Here is a 22,710-nt window from a genome sequence, read left to right as displayed (position 1 = left end):
TGCAACTTTTATGTCAGCTTACATATCCCTCACAATGTTACGTTTATGCCAGCTTACATTTTACACCCAAAACAACATATATGTCAGCGTACATATCCCACCTTGTATCACACTTTATTAATATTTTCATTAATTATTTTATTTACGTAAGCGGATTAAAGATAAAACAGAACGTATTAAATATCATCGATTCATTTTCCTATATAAGAGCGAAGCCTCCAAACTTTGTGTTACTGAAACACAAAAACAAGCGATAAAGTATGTATTTACATCTTATTTTTTAGTTAAGTGAATTACGAATTTTTCTGTTTTGGATTGTTTGTAAACTTTGTTAGATGTTGTTATGTGAAGTATGTATGTCTTTCTGTTCTGCATTGTGAGATCACTTGTATTTAAAATAGTACAGTAGAGTAGATGAATGGCACGGTCACACGACAGAATGTCTCAGACAAAATGTCTGGAGTTGTTTTCTATCTGAGATGTTTTGTCTTGAGAAATTTGGTCCTATTACGTATTGTCTTGAGAATTTTGTTTCTTAGATATTCTCTCTTAAGGAATTTAGTCCTATTACATTACGCCTTGATAATATTGATGCTAAGATAATTTGTCTTTAAGAAATTTGGTCCTACTACATTTAGTCTTGAGAAATTTGGTCCTGCTATATTTTGTCATGAAAATTAAGATTCTAAGATTTTATCCCCTTGAAAAAATTTGTCATGGGATGTTTTGTCTTGAGACTTGTGGTCCTAACATATTTTGTGATTAAACCTATGACACCTATAAACAAATAAAACCAACAAATGTAACAGTTTGGTCTGAGTTGATTTTAGCTCAACGGCTAAACGCAATAAAACCCGCAAAATCGTACAAATGAAAAGCAAACATTTATTTAGAAATGGTAGGACCTTTTTATTTAAAACAAAATATAGCATAAGTATAGAAAAAAATGTGAGATTAACTGCTGTAAAAAAACTACTTAATAACTGATTCTAAAAGTATTCTTAGTCCTCTTATTCTAACTTCAACATGAAAGATAAACATTATTTTTAAAAAGCTGTAATATTAATAAGTTTTGTTAATACAAACATAGACGTATTTGTTGACTTATGAGAATGTGTAGACATTTTAAATTAATACTTGTTTTACATTAATGCCTTTCAGAAATGTGGAACTAAAGTGAGAGTATTAACTTTTCTTGTGTAAAAAAATAGACGTATGAGTTGACTTATGAGAATGTGTAGATATTTTTAATTAACACTTGTGTTATATTAATATCTTTCAGAAATGTGGGACTATGTTAAAGTGAGAGTACTAGCTTTCCTAGTCCTAGTGGTCGGTGTATCCTCCGATTGCCTTAGATTGAACTGGGGTTCCATCTCCGCTAAACCAGGGTTATCTGAATGTAACCGTACGAGCGACTACCTCTCAGGCCTGTGCCGGAGCAATGACGTGAAGCTGAACGAGTACATCGACAACCTGGAGCACGTCCAGTGTTGCTCTAAGCTGGAGCAGTGGAAAGAAGGTGGAGATTACGTCAGCTGGCCGGCGCCGGGTAATGCCTGGTCCTGGGCTTTATGCCCGGTCGGGTATTTCATTACTGGACTGTACAGGATAAACGATCATCCGAATCTCAGCAGTCTGGGAGCAGGACGATGCCATAAGCCTCAGAACCACCCAGCTAGTTATGGTTATTGTTACGATAAGCTAATCCGGTACTGCAATCAGCAACCAGGATGCTGTAAATGCGACGATGAGTTTTACCTGGTCGGGTTGTACCGCTGTGGAGAGCAACACTGCGTAGAAAAGGTGCGCTGTTGTACAATGGCCAGGACAACGGTGGTCGACGTGCACGCGAACTGCCAAGATGTCATCTGGGCTGATAGCTTTAAAATCGGAGGGTGGACGCAATGTAAACGTCCTGGCGACCTCATCACTGGTATATGCCTGAGTGTGTTTATAGGGAGATACGATTATAACGACAACGTTGAAAATGTCGAGTGCTGCTCGAAACCAGACCGATGGAGAAACGGCACCGATTCCGTTAGTGTAAACTGGCGGAAAACTTTGGACAAGATCAACACCTGGTCTCTTTGTCCGGCTGGTTATTTCCTAAGCGGCCTCTACAGATCAAAAGGTAACTGGAGTCCCGACTACATCGACCAAGCCCAGTGCCACAAGCCGCTGAACCACCCCGCCAGCTACGGTTACTGTTACGATCTAGACATCACCGGGTGTTTGAAGCAGGCAAGCTGCTGTCGTTGTTTCACCGGGACCTACGCTGTGGGCGTGTATCGGGTTGGGTGTAATGATCTGCGCTGCTTGACCAAGCTTCGGTGCTGCAGGATGGCAGATAAGCCATGAGATAAGCCATGATCACAAACGCTTATACCCGAAGGCACAGAAAGTAACTTCATGATTTAAAAAAAAAATCAATATTCTCACTTGGAAACCATTCAAAAAATAAAATGTATTGAAAAATGAAAAAAGGCTTATATGTTATGTCTCATTATTGTTTGTCCAACTGCCAGTCTCCCCTTCTGTCCGTCCGTCCGTCTATCTGCCTGCCTGTTTAGGTTAAGTGTGAGATTAAGTGTAAAGGTAATTGTAGGGGTAAGGGTAAGAGTAAGGGTAGGAGTAAGAACAAGTGCGAGTGTAAGTGTAAGGGCGAGGGTGAGGAGTAAGTGTAAGGGATAAGGGGTAATGGTTAAGGGTAATGGTAAGGTAAACTGTAAGTGTAAGGGTTAGAGTAAAGATAAATGTAAGGGGTCCTGCACCTTTGACCACAGGTGCTTTGACCATAGGGGCTTTGACCATAGGGCTTTGACCACAGCGGGGCTTTGACCATAACGGTGCTTTGACCATAGGGGTTTGATCATAGGGGGTTTGACCACAGGTGTTTTCTCAGCAGAGGGTCTTTGATCACAGGTGGTCTATCAACTGGTGTTTGATCACAAGCGCTGTGTCCGGCTTTGATCATAGGTGTTTTGTCCACATAGGGTCTTTGATCTCAGGTGTTTTATTTCCAGTTGAAACTTGGAATCAAATGCACACGATTGGCGATGGTGTAGCACGAACAAATAACATTTGTGAAGGATGGCTTTACAGTCTTCAGTCTCTCCTCCAATGTAATCACCCAACAATGTGGCGTTTCCTTGAAGGTCTACAGATGGACTGCACACGGCAAAAGACAACTTTCTTGCAAGGTGTCGCAGGGGCAAGCTACCCAGCTGAGAAGCGATACAAGATGCTGCACGAAAAAGTACAACGTGCTGTCCAGACATATGGTCAAACAGATGTACTGACATATTTGCGTGCTATAGCACATCTGTCATTTAGTTAACCATTTTATGTATTACATCTTTGACTATATTGTTGGCAAGTTTTGTATCATTTTTTATTCTTTATATAATTATGCTATATATTTTTAAGTACATCTACATTATTTATTTGTGAAACTTGTTATATGTCGCAATATTTGTGTTTCATTTATATTTAAAATAAATCTATGAGGCCTAGCACCAGCCTTTATGTGGAGACTAAAATATAGTTTTGGCTTTTTTTTAAAATACATGTTAATTTCTATTAACGTACTCTCAGGAAACATGTATAAAATCGTGTTAATTGTATCACACCTATGATCAAAGCCGGACACAGCGCTTGTGATCAAACACCAGTTGATAGACCACCTGTGATCAAAGACCCTCTGCTGAGAAAACACACGTGGTCAAAGGCCCGCTGTGGTCAAACCCCCTATGGTCAAAGCCCCTATGGTCAAAGCTCCGCTGTGGTCAAACCCCCTATGGTCAAACCCTCTATGGTCAAAGCACCTGTGGTCAAAGGTCCGCGCACCATGTAAGGGTAAGAATAAGGATAATCGTAAAGGTAAGTGAACGGATAAGTGTAAGGGTCACCTAAAAGAGGTGTATAAAGAGCACGGGTAGTATGATGGTCAACAATACGTCTAGTAGTTTGGTCAAGAAATAGGGTTAGGGATATGGAACTAAATAAAGGGATATATAGAAGTAGACAAATTTATAATAAGGTGCTAATACTTGTCACATTTCGATTAGCATTTAAGTTAAGCTTTATGTGTATGCTTATAGATGAAATTCTTAATATTTTAAGATAGGTTGAGGTATTGGAAATCCTGTACATATTATTTAACATTTAATGGGTATTATGGTGGCTTATTTTTACTTTCTTGTATACAGAGTATACAAAAATATTTTAATCGTGGTGAATATCTATCAGATATTTTGGCAGTTTTCGCCGTTTGCACCTACTTACTTTATCGTAAACAGTATACGGAATATAAAGGATGTGTCGTAATCGTGCATAAATCTAAATTGAGATTTTGACAAATTTTGACGTTTTACAACCTACTGGAGCCGGAAAAACTTACTTTTGAAATTCTTTCATTTTGTATGTACTTGAACACGATAGCTTGAAAACCGTTTCAGTTAGGTTAGCAAAATTTTATATATAAGTATTATGTCAAATTTGTAGTTTTTTTTCAAATTTTGAGAGACATCTTGTAAGTGAAAGTTTTACTTCACTATATTTCCTTGTGCATACAATAACTGCTTCAGTTAAGTCGACGAAATTTCCAATTGTTTGTGTAAGATTTTATACTTAAATAACTTTCTGTTTTTCAGTGGCCTTCCATAACTGGAGGGTGTACCGTACTCTACTACAAATTTCTAAAACACCGATAATTTGAGGGCTGATTCAATTAGGCGGACAACAATATTTTAAATATTTTAATTGTATCACACGGTGTTGTTGCTTGTCAGGATAATGAAAGTATCATCATGCCGTGGTTCCATTTTATTTAACAAACTCGAACACATGTGTGTATGGAGCTGTGTTATCGAGGAAGGGCAGGTGATAGGTAGCTTGTTTCATATTCACAGAGATATTTTTATGTTCCAGCATTTAGCTTAGCTTTATACATAGCTGTTTAAAAGCAAATTATTTAAACCCACATTATACGTGTTTTTGTTATCATTTAAATGTCGATATTGCTATAAATGGCTGGAGCAAAGCCTAGACGATACGGGTAGTTTATTATATGAACCTTCATATGTTGTGTATGTTATTATTCACTTGACGGTGTGTGTGTAGGGGGGGGGGGGGGGTAGCCACGCCTTCATCCGAACAACATCGTTGAACTTATGTGGGCTTCAACATGTTTTAAGTTTACGTGCATTTAAAATATAAAGTTTGGAGCTACAAAAACATTGTTCCTTAGGTTTCGGATATAATTATGGAATGAAAAGAGCGTAGTAATATAACGAAGACCCGTCTACAATTAATCGATATTAGCTATTGCTATAAAAGCTACAGTCCTCCAACTGTTCTATTACTGAGATTTTCAAACAAAAGGTGAAGTATGTATGTTTGAAATATATATTTTATGTTATGTTTGTTATGTAGGGTACATGTTAGGGCTGAACGGACAAATTTTTAAAATGTCATACAAAAACATTTTCATCATGGCAACAACTTAAAGTTTGGCGCACTGTAATGTCTGATAGATTTCGATCGACTTTAAATAAAAACATTGAAATGAATTATTTGTATAGTGTTATTCGAATATATTAGGAAGTTCGAAAACTGATTTACATAAGTTTATACTTAAGTTAACAATCAGAATACCTTGGGTAGAATACACGAAAAAAGAAACAAAATCAAATCGCAATGCAAATCTTCTTTTATTATTATATGCTATTTTAAAACAACCAATTTTATATGTTGTTGAACATTTAACTAGATATGAGTGATGACTTTGTTTTATTGAATTAATTTATCTACATATAATCCTAATATATAATAACCCATGTGCGCACTTCTCTCTCTCTCTCTCTCTCTCTCTCTCTCTCTCTCTCTCTCTCTCTCTCTCTCTGTCCGCAAAATATTTTCGCCGGATATCACATCAGAATCTTCCGCGATTTATGGAGAACTTGATACGGACTTTAGAAAATAATATGGTAGATGTTTCAAATGTATAACCACGATTGTATTTAAAGAAGAAAAATAAAAAAATAAAGGCGTATTCGAATGAAGAAAAACAATTTTAATTAAGCAACTGGAAAAGTGGTTATAGTTTGGACAAAAACGCATTTAACAATGACGTCACTTAATGTTTACACGAAACTAATGACGTCATCCTCCGAGTTTAGAATAAAATAAAGAATGAACTATTTCATTCAAATAAGATTTAGAGCTACGCACGCTATGAAATGTATACAATACCATTTTCCCTATTTGGATTCTAGGTCTAGAGATTCTAGATCTAGATTAGATATACGGAAAAACTAGACTTAGGCGCTAAGATCTAAATTTAGACTATCTACTCTAGAATCTATTCCCATAATAAATTCCTATATTAAACTAGACTCTATATCAGGTGTTAATTATTTGATAGAAATCTTTGTTTGTTTAGCTATGGAGTCGGCTAACGTGGGATAAAATTTACTTTGAAAGAATAGGGTTGTTTCTTAAGTAGGTCTTTAATTCTTCATTAATCATGACATAAGGTGCCTAAATAGCTGAGATGAGAGTGATACCATGCGAATGGTACGGGCTCGAGACACACCAATTCAATCTTTTTTTTCAATTGTTTTTTTTAATATGTTGATGATAAAGTTGCCTATCGGGACTTGGCGGGACAAGGGACAGGTGAAGTAGAGTTCACCTGAGTCAGTCGTTTTAGCATATGAAGGGATAGTGTAATGAGACCCATACTCAGCCGAAATAGTTGTTTTTAAAAGACAAAAACAACATAACTACCATTAAACGGGTTTTTAAAGAAATCTTTTAAGTCTCTTAATTTTAAGCCTCTTATTCAGCGAATGCATTTAATATGGCATGGTTACCGATGAAGAAATGAACCATTTTATTTAAATCTATAGATCTATACATAAAAACCTAATAAAAATAAATCACATTAAAAACAAGAAGAACACCATTTAATAGCAGAGTTTTTAAGGGAATCATTTAAGTCACTTAATCAGTGTGGGCCTGTGTTATGTTAAATGTGTCGGATTTTTACCTAATTAGTTATTTCTTTGCTTGGTCACTAATATTGTTCAGCGTGTAGTAAAGCACATTGCGTTTTGACCAATTACTATTTTATAGATTATTTTTCTCAAACAAGTACAACATTTTAAAATATATAGGCCTATAATTAACGTGAAACGGGTACCGATGGCTAGTTGTATATAAAATGCGCTCTTTAATAAATAGAAATTCGGGGGCACCTTAGAATCTAGGGCCCTAAGCTACCGTACCTTGGCAGCAAGATCAGCAAAACGGGAGGCACAGAGGGGGACATACGCGCTAGAGTTAATAGAGCCCGCTGCGCTTTCACAGTCCTGCGACCCATATGGAAAATTTCGGCCATCTCCATTACCACAAAAATTAGGATATTTAACTCTAATGTCAAGGCAGTTCTGCTGTATGGAGCAGAGACATGGAGAGTCTCCAAGGCAAGCACAGCAAAGATACAGACCTTCATGAATAGATGCCTTAAACAGATACTGAAACTGAGATGGCAGGACAAAGTGCCGAACTTGGAACTATGGAGGAAAGCTAGGCAGGAGCCTATAGGTGTGCAAATAAGAAGGAGGAAGTGGCGCTGGGTGGGTCACACACTGCGAAAGGCTCACACAAATGTTATACGCCAAGCGCTTGAGTGGAACCCCAAGGGAAAGCGGAAGAGAGGGCGCCCAAGACAGACCTGGAGGCGGAGTCTTCTTGAAGAACTGAAGCCAACAGGGATGTCTTGGGAGATGTCAAAATTAATAGCCGAGGATAGGAAGAAATGGAAGGAAATGGTGGAGGCCCTATGCTCCATAAGGAGCAAAGAGGACTAAGTCAAGCTACCGCCAGTTCGGCCGTTACCTTAAACAACTATTTATAGTACTAACATTTAAAAAAATATATGTTCATTTTTTAAGTAGGTAGCTACTAAAGTTATAACATGGATTGGTTCGATGTATTTCAGCAATGCCTGGCTTTATCGAAGTGAAAGTTCTAACGCTGATGCTACTTGCGGCTGGCGTCCACCCCTGGTGTGTTACTAAGAACTGGTACGACTCCCTCAGAAGAACAGGTTGGTCCACATGTGGTACGCACAACAACATGATCCAAATCCTTGACGGTTTTTGTCGAAACAACCAGGCAGGTATGTACGATGATGTTGACAACTTGGGACACGGTTACTGCTGCGTGTCGGAACAATGGAACAGATCTGGCAGCACCCAAGAAGCAAACTGGCGCTCAACGATGAGCAGAATACACACTTGGTCTGTATGTCCTACTGGGTATTTCCTCACAGGTATCTACAGACAAACGGGCGACGGGAGACTCAATTCTTTTAAAAAAGGCCAGTGTCACAAACCCCGCAACCACCCTTCTCATTACGACGCATGTGAAGACCACTCCATCCTTGTTTCCTACTAGTGTTTGCTTTTCCTAAGTTAGTTAATGATCAGCACTAGATGAAATTAAGGACTCCGACGAGCGTTCTAATATCAAGCCTTTCAAAGGTGTGCTTAACAATTCGATCATCCGCCTCCACCCCAGTTTAGGCTTTGTAAAATAAGAAAGCATCCAGCGTACGACCAACACGATTTTATAAAATAGCTTCCATTGAATAATTTTAAACACGCGCTACTATTTTAACACTTTATAGGCAATCCAGTGCCGTAGTTAGGGTTAGGACAGAGAAGCTGTCATGATATAGCGGAGTGGATATAGCGAGAGCTGCAAAGGAAATAGCTCTTAGAAAGAAATTTGTATAACAGAAGTAGATTAGCCTATAACGGCCATGGTTGTATGGCCGTAAAGAGATGTATTGTGTCAATAACTCTCTCTTCGGGATGGGGGAAAAGACGGAAGGGGTAACGTCCCGCTCCCCTGCAGTAAAATGAGTAACAATAATAGTGTTTTTGTTGAATAAAATGTAAGGACCAAGAAATACTATAACCTCTTTAGAATAATAACTAGCTAGTTTCGATAATTTTATTGTTGACTGGACTTCAAATCAGTTTAACTTTTGAACACAAAATTCGGATTCAAGAGGATTTTTCCCTAAGGTTATGCTTTCATCGTTGAGTTCTTGATATTCTGTCCTCCGAGTTTCATCTCAATCAACCAGGGCACAGCATCGCAGTTTGGTGATACAGCCCAAGCCACTACAGCCGTCACGGTACATGCCGACAACAGCCTTACCGTACGGACAGCGGCAACAATTTTCTCCCCTATTGGGGGAGTCCTTAATTCCATCTAGTGCTGATCATTAACTAACTTAGGAAAAGCAAACACTTGTAGGCATCAACCTGGCTCCACAGTGCACTCTACTTCATATGCACTACATCTCAGATCTGCAATTTTACTTTGCTAAATCGAAAAACTCATACAACCTTATGTGCTCTATAAAATGTTTTATCATATACCACAACTGTTTGGTTTTATTTTATTTGTCCTAATAATAATGAACTGCATGCATTTATTTCAACTTCTTGACATCTCTTGTCCTAGCCATTGCTGATCTATTGTCCAAGAAGTTAAAAGTAGCCACGAATAAACCTAAGAAGATGGATATTCACATTTATTTCATTGCTGTAATCACTAAATCAATCATACTTTTATGAAGGCCACCTTTATACTTTATATATATATATATACTTTTTTTTAGAGATGGAGAGGGTAAAGTTTAATAAAACTGCTTACTTCTACTTTAGCATAATCCAAATACTTGCAATTATTCAAATACCACAAATGCGTGTGCTAGAATTTTTAAAAGAATAAGAAACCTTCCAGATCTTACCAACCCACATACATGTCAGATTTTTTTGTACCATTGTGATAATCAGATACAAATTTCAAGCCAAATAGTATCCGTTCAAAGCGCAAACACGAAAAACCAGAACATTTCTTGAAATAACACCAACAAAATATTAGGTTATATATTGGTTCGTGTGGAAAAAGCAGCTTTAGGAATATATAATTTTATGTTTAATACATAGAGAATAATGTAATGTCATGCTCATCACCTGAGTCCCAAAATAGGCCATAATAAATCATAAGTTGATTGCGTATTATATATATATATATATATATATATATATATATATATATATATATATATATATATATATATATATATATATGTTACGGTCAAAGCCTGAAGTGCGGCCAAACCCCAGATTGGCCGTCTCTCTTGGCCAAAGCCTGAAGAACTTAGAACAAAGATCGTATTTCGTACATTGGCCGGCCAATGCGCGCACTGGCCGGGACGTACTGGCCAAAGTCCGAAGTGCTTAAACTTGACAGCGTATTTTGTACATTGGCCGGCCAATGCGCGCATTGGCCGGGATGTCCTGGCCAATGTTCTATATAGACTAAGTTGTGATTGCGTTTTCATTATTCTGGGTGCTGTAACGGACACCAATTTATCAGCCAGATAGTTGGCGAACGCTCCCGGATTCGTTTAACTGATTATACACAGATGGCGACAAGCCTAAATAACACACTAGTTCGCTAGGACTCGTAATTGATGTCTAGGGGAAACACTAGAGAAACTACTGATGCCAACAATACCTTTAATCTGCATATAACTTGTAATGAGTGTACAAAGTCGTGGCAGAACACTAGATTTATACAGGAATAAAATAGATTTACAGAATGAACAAAACCCAACTTACAATTCGTGGGAAAAATCATATGATACACTATCACAGCTTTTAACACTTCAGAAAAATCACCACAGTTTACACAACGCTGCTATAAGCATAAAGAATTACTTAACCACAAGTAATATAAGAGTATTCTACTTAAACAACTTAGTACTACACGGCAGCACACACGTCTGGTCAATGAACTGCCTCGAGACGCCTGTGCGCAGTCTATTTATAGACTTAGGCAACATGGAAGGTCACCTTCAAATCATAAGGCTATTGGTTGGGGTGGTCATCTGGTCTGAATCAATCAATCATATCTTGATGGAAAATTTCTGAGTCTAAGACTCTCTTAGTAAGACAGCGGAAAAAACCGGTCATTGCACCACAGACCATATATGGTATTAAAGCCAAATTTAAAAATAAACATTACCATACCTAAGTAGGTCACATCCCCTCCCTTTTTTGGAAGTGGCAGATAGGTTCCACAAAAACATACATAAGAAACCAATCTGGCATAAAATAAAAAAAAATGTTCTACAAATGTAGCCAACCAAAATCTTAATACTAGGTGAAAACATCCCTGGAAATAAAAGGGAAGTAACTCAAACTTTTACAATTCGTGAAAGGGGAGTAACCCTTTCAAAAAAATAATAATACATCAAAGTCCCTCAGAAAGGGGTATTACAATATTTCCATGTGGATATTAAAAGTGGTAAACCCGACAAGGTAATTCCTGTATTTCAATGACTAGCTACAATATCAACTGAGTCATATGAGACATATTATCATAAAAGATTACATATAATGAAAAACCACCTTTAAATAAGGTTCACCTGAAAATAAACAAAATATTCAACAGGATTGTAATTTTGAAAAAAATTCAAAACTCAGACCACTCACATTCATGTGAGTGTCACCCAAACAAACCACTTGTATATGGTCTCAACTAACCACAAAACATGTCACATGATCAATGTGGGTAATAAAATTTTACATTCTTGACAAACTGTCAGCCACAACATTATCAATTCCTTTAATGTGTGAAATTACCAGGTTAAAATTTGTGGGCCACCTAGACTCACAGATGACTCAAGTGTCTAACCACTGGACCACTTAAGCTATAATTCTCGACCACACAGGCCACCACCGAGGGCCATGGGATCTAACCGGGAACCGAAACCCGTGATCCAGGCCACTGCGTAACAGGGCCACCCTAATCACTGAATCACAGTGATTCGAACCGAGGAATTGAACCTCGGCTGCCGCCATGGCGCGCCGAGATCCTAACCACTGTACCACATCCTGGTCCGTTTTCTTTTGGGACCACTGGCAGGGGGAACTCCAATTGCTAAACTGGGTTTCATGATATCATTTTTGATCATATAATCAATTTCATCTTTTATCAAAACAGCTTTTTCTGGGTTAACTCTATAGGGGTGTTGTTTGACAGCCTTTGCATTACCTACATCTACATCATGAGGTGGTACCTTTGCTTCTTTGGGGACAACCCCAAAAATAGAGGGAAATGTCTCAAATAACTGAGACAATTTGTGGCTTTCCTCAGTGGACAAATGCATAAGGTGGTCATTTAAATTATCTAAAAAAGAAGAATTTACCAATTTTGGGGGTTTCAGTTTGTCATGTATCACATCATCAGAAACATTTGTACATACAGGTAAAGTAATTTTAGCTGTGGAATGAAGATTGGTACAATTATCATAATACTTTTTCAGCGAGTTAACATGATACACTGTCTGTTTCTTTCTTCTGTCTGGAGTATTGACAACATAGTTCAAATCACTTAATTTTGAATGCACCGTAAAGGGTCCACAATATCTTAAGGATAACGCATTGTTCAGGTTAGGCACGAGCACAAGAACTTTCTCGCCTGGATTGAATGTCCGTTTACGAGAACTCTTATCATTCTCTTTCATTCTCACTTGGGCCTTTCTTAAGTTCTTGTGAGCCAATTCGCACACGGCTTTCAATCGAACGTGAAAATCGTCAAAGTTCTCCACTGGATGGTTACTGGTACCTGTCCAACGCTCGTGGATCAGCTTCAGGGGACCACGGACAGAATGTCCAAACACCAGTTGAAAAGGAGAGTAACCTAGAGATTCCTGAACACAGTCTCTAGCGGCGAAAATAATCCATGGAACAGTTTCATCCCATTGGGTGTTACTTTTAACGAACGTTCTCAGCATGGTTTTCAGTGTCTGGTGAAACCTCTCAAGTACACCTTGAGACTGAGGGTGGTAGGCTGAGCTGGTGACGTGTGTAATGCCTAGCTTGGCTAGCGCTTCCTGAAAATGGTGGCTGGTGAAGTTGCTGCCTTGGTCTGTTTGAACGATTATAGGTAATCCAAAGGTAGTGAAGAACCGGGTCATGGCTCTGACTACAGTCTTTGCCTTAATGTTCCGTAAGGGGAACGCCTCGGGAAAACGGGTACTTGAACACATAAAGGTAAGGAGGTACTCGTTGCCCGCCTTAGTTTTAGGCAAGGGACCTACACAGTCCATGATGATTTTGGAAAAGGGTTCTTCTAACACAGGAATCGGATTCAAAGGGACCTTAGGAATTTTCTGGTTTGGCTTCCCGGCCAACTGACAGTTCGTGCAACTTTTGCAGTAACGCGACACATCATTTTTCATTTTCGGCCAAAAAAACAGTTCTTTGATCTTCGCCATTGTTTTCGTGACTCCTGGGTGCGCTGACATCGGATGGTCATGTGTCAGTTTCAGTATTTCATGCCGATAAGGTGGAGGGACCCACAGCTGGTTTTTACCCAACCATGGTTCGGCAGGTGAGGCATTCACTGGTAAAGAGCGACGAAAGAAGAGGTCGTTCTCGGAGAAATACTCCTCATCGTCAGCTGAGAGTGATTTTTCGACCATTGCTTTGAGTTCCGCGTCGACTTGTTGAGCTTTAATGATGTCTTCCTGAGATATCCTCAGGGGTAAGCCCAGGCTTGTGTTCTCTGGAAGCATAGATTCCAGTTTGGGAGATGGATATCCCGACGATGATGGTAGGTGTGGTTCATGCGCTGTGTCAGCCAATTGTTTGGTCTGGCTTCTTGTCACCACACATGCAAGATACAGTTCATTATCATTATCTGGAACTGTTGACAAAGGGTTGTGAACCGTACAGTGGTATACTTTGCTTCCCGAAAGGTCATTCCCTAGAAGCAGGTGTACTCCTGGGACAGGAATACTATCTATCACTCCTAAAATGACTTCACCTTCGACGAGATGATGTTTCAGGGAAAACTTGTGTAGAGGGACCACAGTGGATTCTGCCCCCACTCCTTGGATAATGGAAACATTCCCGGTGTTCGTCTCAGGTGTAATGTCCATTGAGCTTTTCAAAAGAAGTGACTGTGACGCTCCTGTGTCTCTTAGGACGGTGATATTCCGCTGAGACAACGGATCACCTGGTTTGCCAATGACAGCCTCTGCAATGAAAGATGAAAAGTCAACCTTTCTCGATCCCTCGAGATCGGTAGACTCGGAAGAAACTGGATGGTGGCGTGAACAGTCAAAATGTGACTGAACGCGTGCGGCGTCAATTCGGCCAATCACGAAACGGCCCCGTCAAAACGACCCCGACAAAACGACCCCGTCAAAACGACCCCGTCAAATCGGCCCCGTCAAAAGGGCCAGCGACATATGGACCCCGTCATACAGGCTCCCGACAAATAGGCTCCCGTCATTTAGGCTACCGACAAATAGGCTCCCGTTATATAGGCTCCCGACAAAAGGGCTCCAGTCAATAAGGCTCCTGACAAATAGGCTCCCGTCATTTTGGCTCCCGACATATAGTCTCCCGTCATTTAGTTTCTCCACAAAACGGCCCCCGTCATTACGACTCCCGACAAGTAGGCTAGCGTCATTTTGGCTCCCGACAAAAAGGCTCCTGTCAATTTGGCTCCAGACAAAAGGACCATTGACACAGTGGCGTAGCTACCGTAAAGCTAGCGTAAGCAAGGCATGGGGGCCCAAGGCACATAGGGGCCCTTTTCCCTCATAAAAAATTAAAACTTTTACAATGGAATTTTAATATTTGTTACATATAAATAATTTTAAAAAAGAAAAAGGTTAAAAGTTCCAAAAAGCCCCTCCCCCCCCCCCGCCCACCGTTTCGGTAGTGGAATTCAGTGTTTGTGGGTCAAACAGAGCCCAATCGTTATAATAACACTACAGGCTATATCACTTTGTCGTGCAAGACATTGAGAGAATCAGCCTATAAATAAACCTTTTAGCAGTAGTAGGCAAGCATAATAATATAGTATAAATAAAAAATCAGGACATATAAAATACAAAATGTTGCCTTCAGAATATTTATATATTAAAAAATATCCATCGTAAATAGTTAATCTCTTCGTTTAACTCCTCTATAGCCTAACGCAGAGGCGTAGCGAAGGCGAGGTGGGGGTGCGGACCGCAACGGGTGACACCATTTAGGGGGGGGGGGGTGACACCAAAGGCAAAAAATTGTAAAATTTATAGAATGAAATGCCATTTTCCAGATCCATTAGTTAAAGTTAAATAGTCTTCTAAGTACAAATCGAAAATTATATCAAGAGGGGGGGGGGGGGGGTGTGACACCACGACGTAAACGTAAACTATAAATAAAACAATGCTACATCCAACTGTATTATAAACAGACTGTAGATAAACATCGTTACTATTAAGTCAGCAGTGATTAAAGCTTAAACACGTACGTGTACCAGTATGTGGCATATATATAAATTTTAGGCCTATGTAGGCCGACACACACACACACACACACACACACACATATATATATATATATATATATATATATATATATATATATATATATATATATATATATATATATATATATATATATATATATATATATATATGCTTTGTTTCCTGGGAGGGGGTGACAATACGAAGTGCCGCACCGGGTGAGACCCGACCTAGTGACGCCACTGGCCTAACGGCTGACGAAGAGGCCCACTGATAATTTTTGCATAGGGGCCCAAAAATCCTAGCTACGCCACTGCACTGACAATACCGTTTCTGTAGAGACTAAGTCTCCCGGCAAAGCGGTCTCATTGAATATGACATCTGCCAGTGGGACCCCTTCATCAATATTCTTTAGAGTTAGCTTATCCAACACTCTTATGTAATACAACGTATGCATCTCTTGTTCGGCAGGCCTTATTTTTATATTAGTTTATTTATTATAAAATATAGTATGTTTTAATTTAAGGGTCATCTATCTATGACATCCATAATTGAGTAGGTTATAGGCTGTTCCAACTCATTGTGTGGGGAGAAGGGTCCACGCTGTACCTTCCTAACTGCAATATGCTTGTACAGGGGCGTAGCGAGGGGGGGGCGGGGGGTGCGGACCGCACCGGGTGACACCATTTAGGGGGGTGACACAAAGGAAAAAATAGCAAAATATATAGAGAAAAAGTTGAGGGGGTGGGGGCGCAAATCGAAAGTTTGGGGGGGGGGGGGGTGCAGATCGAAAACTTGAAAGTTTGTCACCGGGAAGGGTCGCAACGCCTCTGGGGGGGGGGGGGGGTGACACCATTAAGTGCCGCACCGGGTGACACCCGACCTCGCTACGCCACAAAATGCTGTTATCATGTTAACATCATGTATATCATACATTTACACTTCTGTGCTCGCTTTTAAGCAACAGATCTTTTCTGTTGTAAATTAAACATTATCAAAACTTTAGAATTGGTGGAATTTAGCTGTTAAGGGCTCGATTTGTTTGTGAATTAATGTTGGTTTATGAAAAAATAATTGCATTCGGGCATTAAAAAGAGGTTATGGTGGTATTGGAGGTAGGACACAATGGTTACTTTTATGCCAATAGTGGTCATATCATTCATTTTTCTGGAGCCAATATGTCGGGAGTCATTTTGTCAAAAGCCAATACGTCGGGAGCCCAATTGCCGGGAGCCAATATGTCGGGAGCCCATTTGTCGGGAGCCCATTTGTCTTGAGCCCTTATGTCGGGAGCCAATATGTCGGGAGCCGCTTTGTCGGGAGCCAATATGTCCTGAGCCTATTTGTCAGGGGTTAATATGTCGGGAGTCCATTTGTCGGGAGCCTAAATATCGGGAGCCCATTTGTCGGGAGCCTATATGTCGCAAGTCAATATGACGGGAGCCCATTTGACGGGAGCCAATAAGTCGGGGCCCTTTTGACGGGGCTATTTTGACGGGGTCGGTTTGTCGGGAGTCGATTTGACGGGGTCGTATTAACGGGGCCGTTTTGACGGGGCCGATTTGTCCCGGGCCGTTTTGACAGGGCACCGACTGAACGTAATGGGTGGAGACTTGATTTCCTTCCTGTGGACACTTAGGGTTAGTGTCATTCTGAAGACTAGAGTTCAGATTTGAACTGGCTGCTTGATGGATGAGAGCATTGTGCGCAGAGGTACGCACAACCTCTCTGTTAACTTGATGACGCTTATAGCAGTCCTTGATAAAGTGACCAGGTCTCTTGCAGTATTGGCATACTGTTCGACGACTGAGAGTTGATCTGGGCTTCTCTCTGGATTGTAACGACTTCAAGGATTTGCCAACAGGGGGACTGTTGCCAAAAAGGGGAAGTACAGGGTTGAGGCGGTTACCTGACACTTGTGGTTTCTTATGAACCAACGTATACGTGTCAGCCGACTCAGCAGCCTTCTTGATGTCGACTATCCTACTATCCAGGATATGTAGACGTATGTCTTCAGGTAGGGAATTTAGGAATTCCTCCCTCAGAACAAGTGATTTGAGTTTTTCAAACTCTGAAACTTCTTCTGAGTTTAGCCACCTCCAGAAAACTTTCTCTTTTTCGAAGAGAAATTCCACATAGGATTGAGTGGGTAGCTTTCGGAGTTTTCGGAATTTCATCCGATAAGCCTCTGGAGTCAATTCGTAGGCTTTCAAAATGGCAGTCTTGACCAGCCCATAGTTAGTTTGAACGTCTTGAGAGAGTGCCTGATATGTGTTTGCAGCTTTTCCTGTAAGAACCGTGCTTAATAAAGCAGTAATAGAAGTTTCGGGCAATTCACATGCCTTCGCTAAACTCTCAAATGAGTTAAAGAAGACAACCAAATCTAATTCATTAAACTTAGGAACTAATTTCCCAAATTTGGCAATTACCTGCCCCACCGACAACTTTTTTGGTTCCTCTAGAGAAGTGACATCACCACTAACCTTACCAAATTCTAATTCCAACCTCCTCTTATCTAAAGCAATTCTAGCCTCCAACTCCTTTTCTTTTAAAGCATGCTCTAAAGCACTTTTAGTTTCTAACTCCTTTTTCTTTAAAGTAACTTTGGCCTCCAACTCTTTTTCCTTTAATAAAAACTCCCTCTCTTCTAGAGGTTTCTCCTCACGGAGTATCACCTCAGCCAACAAACTCTCTTCGAACACACCTTCATTAATAAAATGAACTATAATTTTATCTCTTAACACTTCTGATTTCTGAGTGACAGAGTAATCTAACTTCAATTCCTTTACAACACTAATTAAATCTTTCCTACTTAACTTCTCTACCTCCTCAACTGTGGGTTCTAACAAGAAAGATTCCATTCCAACTAGTTTCAAAATAAAAAAAAAAAAACTAATTTAACACAGCCCAACGCTCTGCTATGAACTTGACCTTAAATCTAGGACACGACACGTCTGGCTTCCTGACCTAGATAACTCTAGCCTTGAGCGGCGTTTTTAATAACACAGCTCCATTGGGTTAAGAAACAACTAACTAGAACTGAACCTAGTGTTTAAATGTTTAAACCAACAACTCGTACAACAGATTACATCCCGGCGAGTCCACACTTTTGTAACGGACACCAATTTATCAGCCAGATAGTTGGCGAACGCTCCCGGATTCGTTTAACTGATTATACACAGATGGCGACAAGCCTAAATAAAAGAAAGTTAACACACTAGTTCGCTAGGACTCGTAATTGATGTCTAGGGGAAACACTAGAGAAACTACTGATGCCAACAATACCTTTAATCTGCATATAACTTGTAATGAGTGTACAAAGTCGTGGCAGAACACTAGATTTATACAGGAATAAAATAGATTTACAGAATGAACAAAACCCAACTTACAATTCGTGGGAATAAATAGTATGATACACTATCACAGCTTTTAACACTTCAGAAAATTCACCACTGTATACATAACACTGGTATAAGCATAAAGAATTACTTAATCACAAGTAATATAACAACTTAATACTGCACGGCAACACACAGGGCTTATCTCTCTTCAACGACGTCTGACCAAAGACTGCCTCGAGACACCTGTGGGCGATCTATTTATAGACTTAGGTAACATGGAAGGTCACCTTCAAATCATAAGGCTATTGGTTGGGGTGGTTATCTGGTCTGAATCAATCAATCATATCTTGATGGAAAATTTCTGAGTCTAAGACTCTCTTAGTAAGACAGCGGAAAAAACCGGTCATTGCACCACAGACCATATATGGTATTATAGCCAAATGTAAAAATAAACATTACCAGACCTAAGCAGGTCACAGTGCGGTTTCATTGTGAGTAACGAATTGTTTAGCTCTTGTTTGTATAGCATTCTATATGCAAGGCGACATGGATCAAAAGGGCCGTCAGACCATGAGACAGACATAGCAGATGGCTGTCAAAAGAAAAAAATGTAAATTCATGTTAGTTTCCATATATGGGGTACAACTGTATGTGACAGCCTCCTCCATGATGACGAGGTGAGACAATCATCAAAGAACAAAATCAAAGACAGTCGGCGTCACCGACCACGTGCAACAAGACGGAACGTTCAAAAGACTTTGCCGCGTTCCTTGTAAGTTCCAAACCTTTGATATTTAAAGAATTTAACTCAAGATGCCAAGTAGATCTTATTGATATGCAAAGTAACCCAGACGGCAAATACAAGTTTATACTCAGTTGCCAGAATCATTTAACCAAGTTCATATTGTTGCGAGCTTTGGAAACCAAAAGAGCAGAAGAAGTTGCTTACCAGCTGCTGGATATCTTCACGACTATTGGTGCCCCAAATGTGCTTCAATCAGATAATGGAAGAGAATTTGTGAATCAAGTTATTTCTGAACTAAAGAACATGTGGCCTGAACTTAAACTAGTTCACGGAAAACCAAGGCATATCCAAAGCCAAGGTTCAGTCGAACGTGCCAACCAAGATGTTCAAAACATGATGATGACATGGATGCAAACAAATGAATCAGCTCATTGGGCTGAGAGTCTCAAATTCATTCAATTTATGAAAAATCGTTCTTTTCATCAAGGAATCCAACAATCGCCATACGAAGCCTTGTTTGGATGCAAAGCAAAAGTGGGACTTAGCATTTTAAATCTATCAAAAGAGGCTCTCAATAAAATAGTTACTGAGGAAGATCTTGAGAACATTGAACAAGAAATGGAGGTTGCCATAAATGCAACTACATCCTCAGCTAACACATCTGCTGCCGTGGCGGAACGCCCAGACCAGTTGCGTGACAATAATGTGGCCAACAGATTCTGTATAGTTTGTGAAAAACATTGTAGTGCAGCTCATTCTTGTGGATCCTGTGGCAAAGATGTCCATGCTATTTTTGGAATACTCAATGAAGCAGACGAAGGGTACGGAGGGAACATTACCTGCAGATTGTGTCACAACAAACAAGACATCATGGAACACAGGTCAGCAGCTCATACTGGCTTGCAAAATCAAGGTGTTAAGATGCTTAAAACATCAAATACAAAATTTAAAGATGGTGAAGTGGGTGACAATGTACGCATCCGTGTTCCAGATGTTGACAGAGGTCGCGGTGATCCCCAAAGCGTGATTGCAGTTGTCATGAGCGTCGAGGGCGGTTTCTACAAATTAGGAACGGAACATGGTGTTCTAAAACAACTGTATGCTAGAAGTGAGTTTTCAATTCTTCACGAAAAACTGCTCTTATTGTCGTCAGTTGGCACTGAGGAAAAATCATCTTCACAATCATTGACTGTGGGCCAAGGCTACACTCGCTGCAATTGCACAACCAAGTGCACAACAAATCGCTGCAAGTGTAAAAATAACAAGCTGCTATGTAATTTTAAATGCCATAAAAGTTCAACTTGTTGTAACAAATTATAATACTGATTGATTGAGACTATAGTACAATAAAAAAATTGAATGTTTCTGTCATTTACTTTAATTAATAATCAATAAAGACTTAATTTCATGATCCTAACGGTTTTAAAAAACCCAAAATCTGCTCATGATTTTCTAATTCGGACTTTGGCCGGTCGTCCCTTGCCAGAGGATCTTCTAATTAAGACTTTGGCCGGTCCAAAGGTCGAAATCAAGAGCTATTTCAGACTTTGGCCGGTCCACCGTGGCCAGTCTGCGGATTGGCCGGCTAAAGGCCGAAATCAAACAAAGTTTCGGACTTTGACCGACCTATGGGAGGCGATATTTGCCAAAGCGCGGATTGGCCGGCCAATCCGCGCATTGGCCGACTTCGGGCTTTGACCGTAACATATATATTGTTACGACCACCTAGGGTTTGTCCTGGGCTGACCCGTATGATGGGGTAGCGATCTCACGCTCATCCATCAACCTGGCGGTGGTCAGAGGCTGACCAGTGCTGGCCGTGGAAATCTTTGGGTTGTTTCGGCCACCCCGCGGATTGGATTCTACGCTGTGGGCGGCGCATACCTGGTGTCTTGGGGACTCGGCTGGTAACGACCAACAGGCCGTGATTTGTGGCTGGGAAAGCTTTCCTGGACGGACGGAACCGAGGGGACGGTCATGTCCTGACCTGACCTGGGGGTCAGGCTCTATTAACAAGGTTCCCACACTAGTCGGGGACGACGGAAGAATATGAGGAGGGCTAGTGGTGAGACCAGACAGTCAGGGGCATAGCAGCTCACCAGTTAGGACCTGTAGTTGTATATATTTTAGATTAGACTAGGTGGTAGGATTTTTGTGTTGTATTTTGGTGGCGGTTACTTTTACATGTTGTATCTTTGATGTAAGAATTAAACTTGAGCAAGTATTAAAGGTGTTCATTAGTTTTAACGTGTGTTCTTGTCTACCTCCCCTCCTAGATCGAAAGGTCTAGGTAGCTCGGGTCGTAACAATTGGTGGCTAGCGTCCGGAATTGAATAGACAACGAGGCCATAGTTGAATAGTTTCTTTTGATGCCATTTTCAGTTGGGGGCTCACGAGCTTATGTTTCAGTTTTAAGTTAGAATTTGCGTGATTAGTGAAGTTGTTCATGGAACCAGGAAACATTGAGTAAGTAGCGAGCTTATCACCTTTGTATTGACACTGAGTTTGTTTTGCTTTGTTTTTATGTTGGTCCAGTAGAGCTGTAATTTTTATTTTTTATTCAGTATAGCTGGAGGGATTAATGCCCAGTATACTTGAATGTTTTTTGTGTGATCCAGTGGAACTGGAGTTTTATGGTTTACTCAGTATAGCTGGAGGGTAAATTCCCAGTTTACGTGAGTAAATCGTTTGTGATCTAGTGTTTGGTTGGCCCAGTATAGCTGCTGTCTACCTATTTGAAGTGTCAAAGGTGATAGCCCTACTTTTAGTGTTTTAATTGTACTTGTAGCTGTGAGAGTAAGCCATTTAGTTTTGTTTTTTTAGTTAACCGCCACCGTTTAACTTTAACAATGGATATAATGAATTTCATAGAACGTCCAACATTGGAGGTGTTAGATAGTTGTAAACGCGTAGAATTAGTGGCCATCGCGCGCAAGTTAAATATATCTTTTAAAGCTGCATCTAAAAATCGGGTAGTACGTGATGAGATTGTGGTAGAGCTAGTGAACCTTGGGTTGTTAGAAGAGGAGTGTCTGGACACCATTGTACAGAGTGATCCTACCTCTGAAGTTGTTAAATTAAAGGAACTTGAGATAGAGAGTAAAGAGAAAATGGAAGATAAAAGGTTAGCAGTAGAGAGGGAAAAGATAGCTTCCGAAAAGGAAATTAGGCTTAGGGAATTAGAGCTGCAATCTTTCTCCGCTACATCTCCTCCTATAAAA

General features: G+C 40.1%; 1 protein-coding gene across 1 annotated transcript; it reads left to right on the top strand.

Moving 5' to 3' along the window:
- The first annotated feature begins 215 nt into the window (after positions 1-215).
- LOC131942620 (uncharacterized) lies at positions 216-2,455 on the top strand. The gene is made up of 2 exons (XM_059302506.1): positions 216-258; positions 1,283-2,455. The coding sequence occupies exon 2, from the start codon at positions 1,285-1,287 to the stop codon at positions 2,359-2,361; it is 1,077 nt and encodes a 358-aa protein (XP_059158489.1). The 5' UTR covers positions 216-258; positions 1,283-1,284; the 3' UTR covers positions 2,362-2,455.
- The last annotated feature ends 20,255 nt before the right edge of the window (positions 2,456-22,710 follow it).

Source organism: Physella acuta, unplaced genomic scaffold, assembly GCF_028476545.2.
Source record: "Physella acuta isolate Inbredline_101_S28 unplaced genomic scaffold, ASM2847654v3 ptg000415l, whole genome shotgun sequence".
NCBI lineage: Eukaryota > Metazoa > Mollusca > Gastropoda > Physidae > Physella > Physella acuta.
The sequence above is the reverse complement of the archived record's forward strand: the minus strand, read 5'-3'. Positions and strand labels throughout refer to the sequence as shown.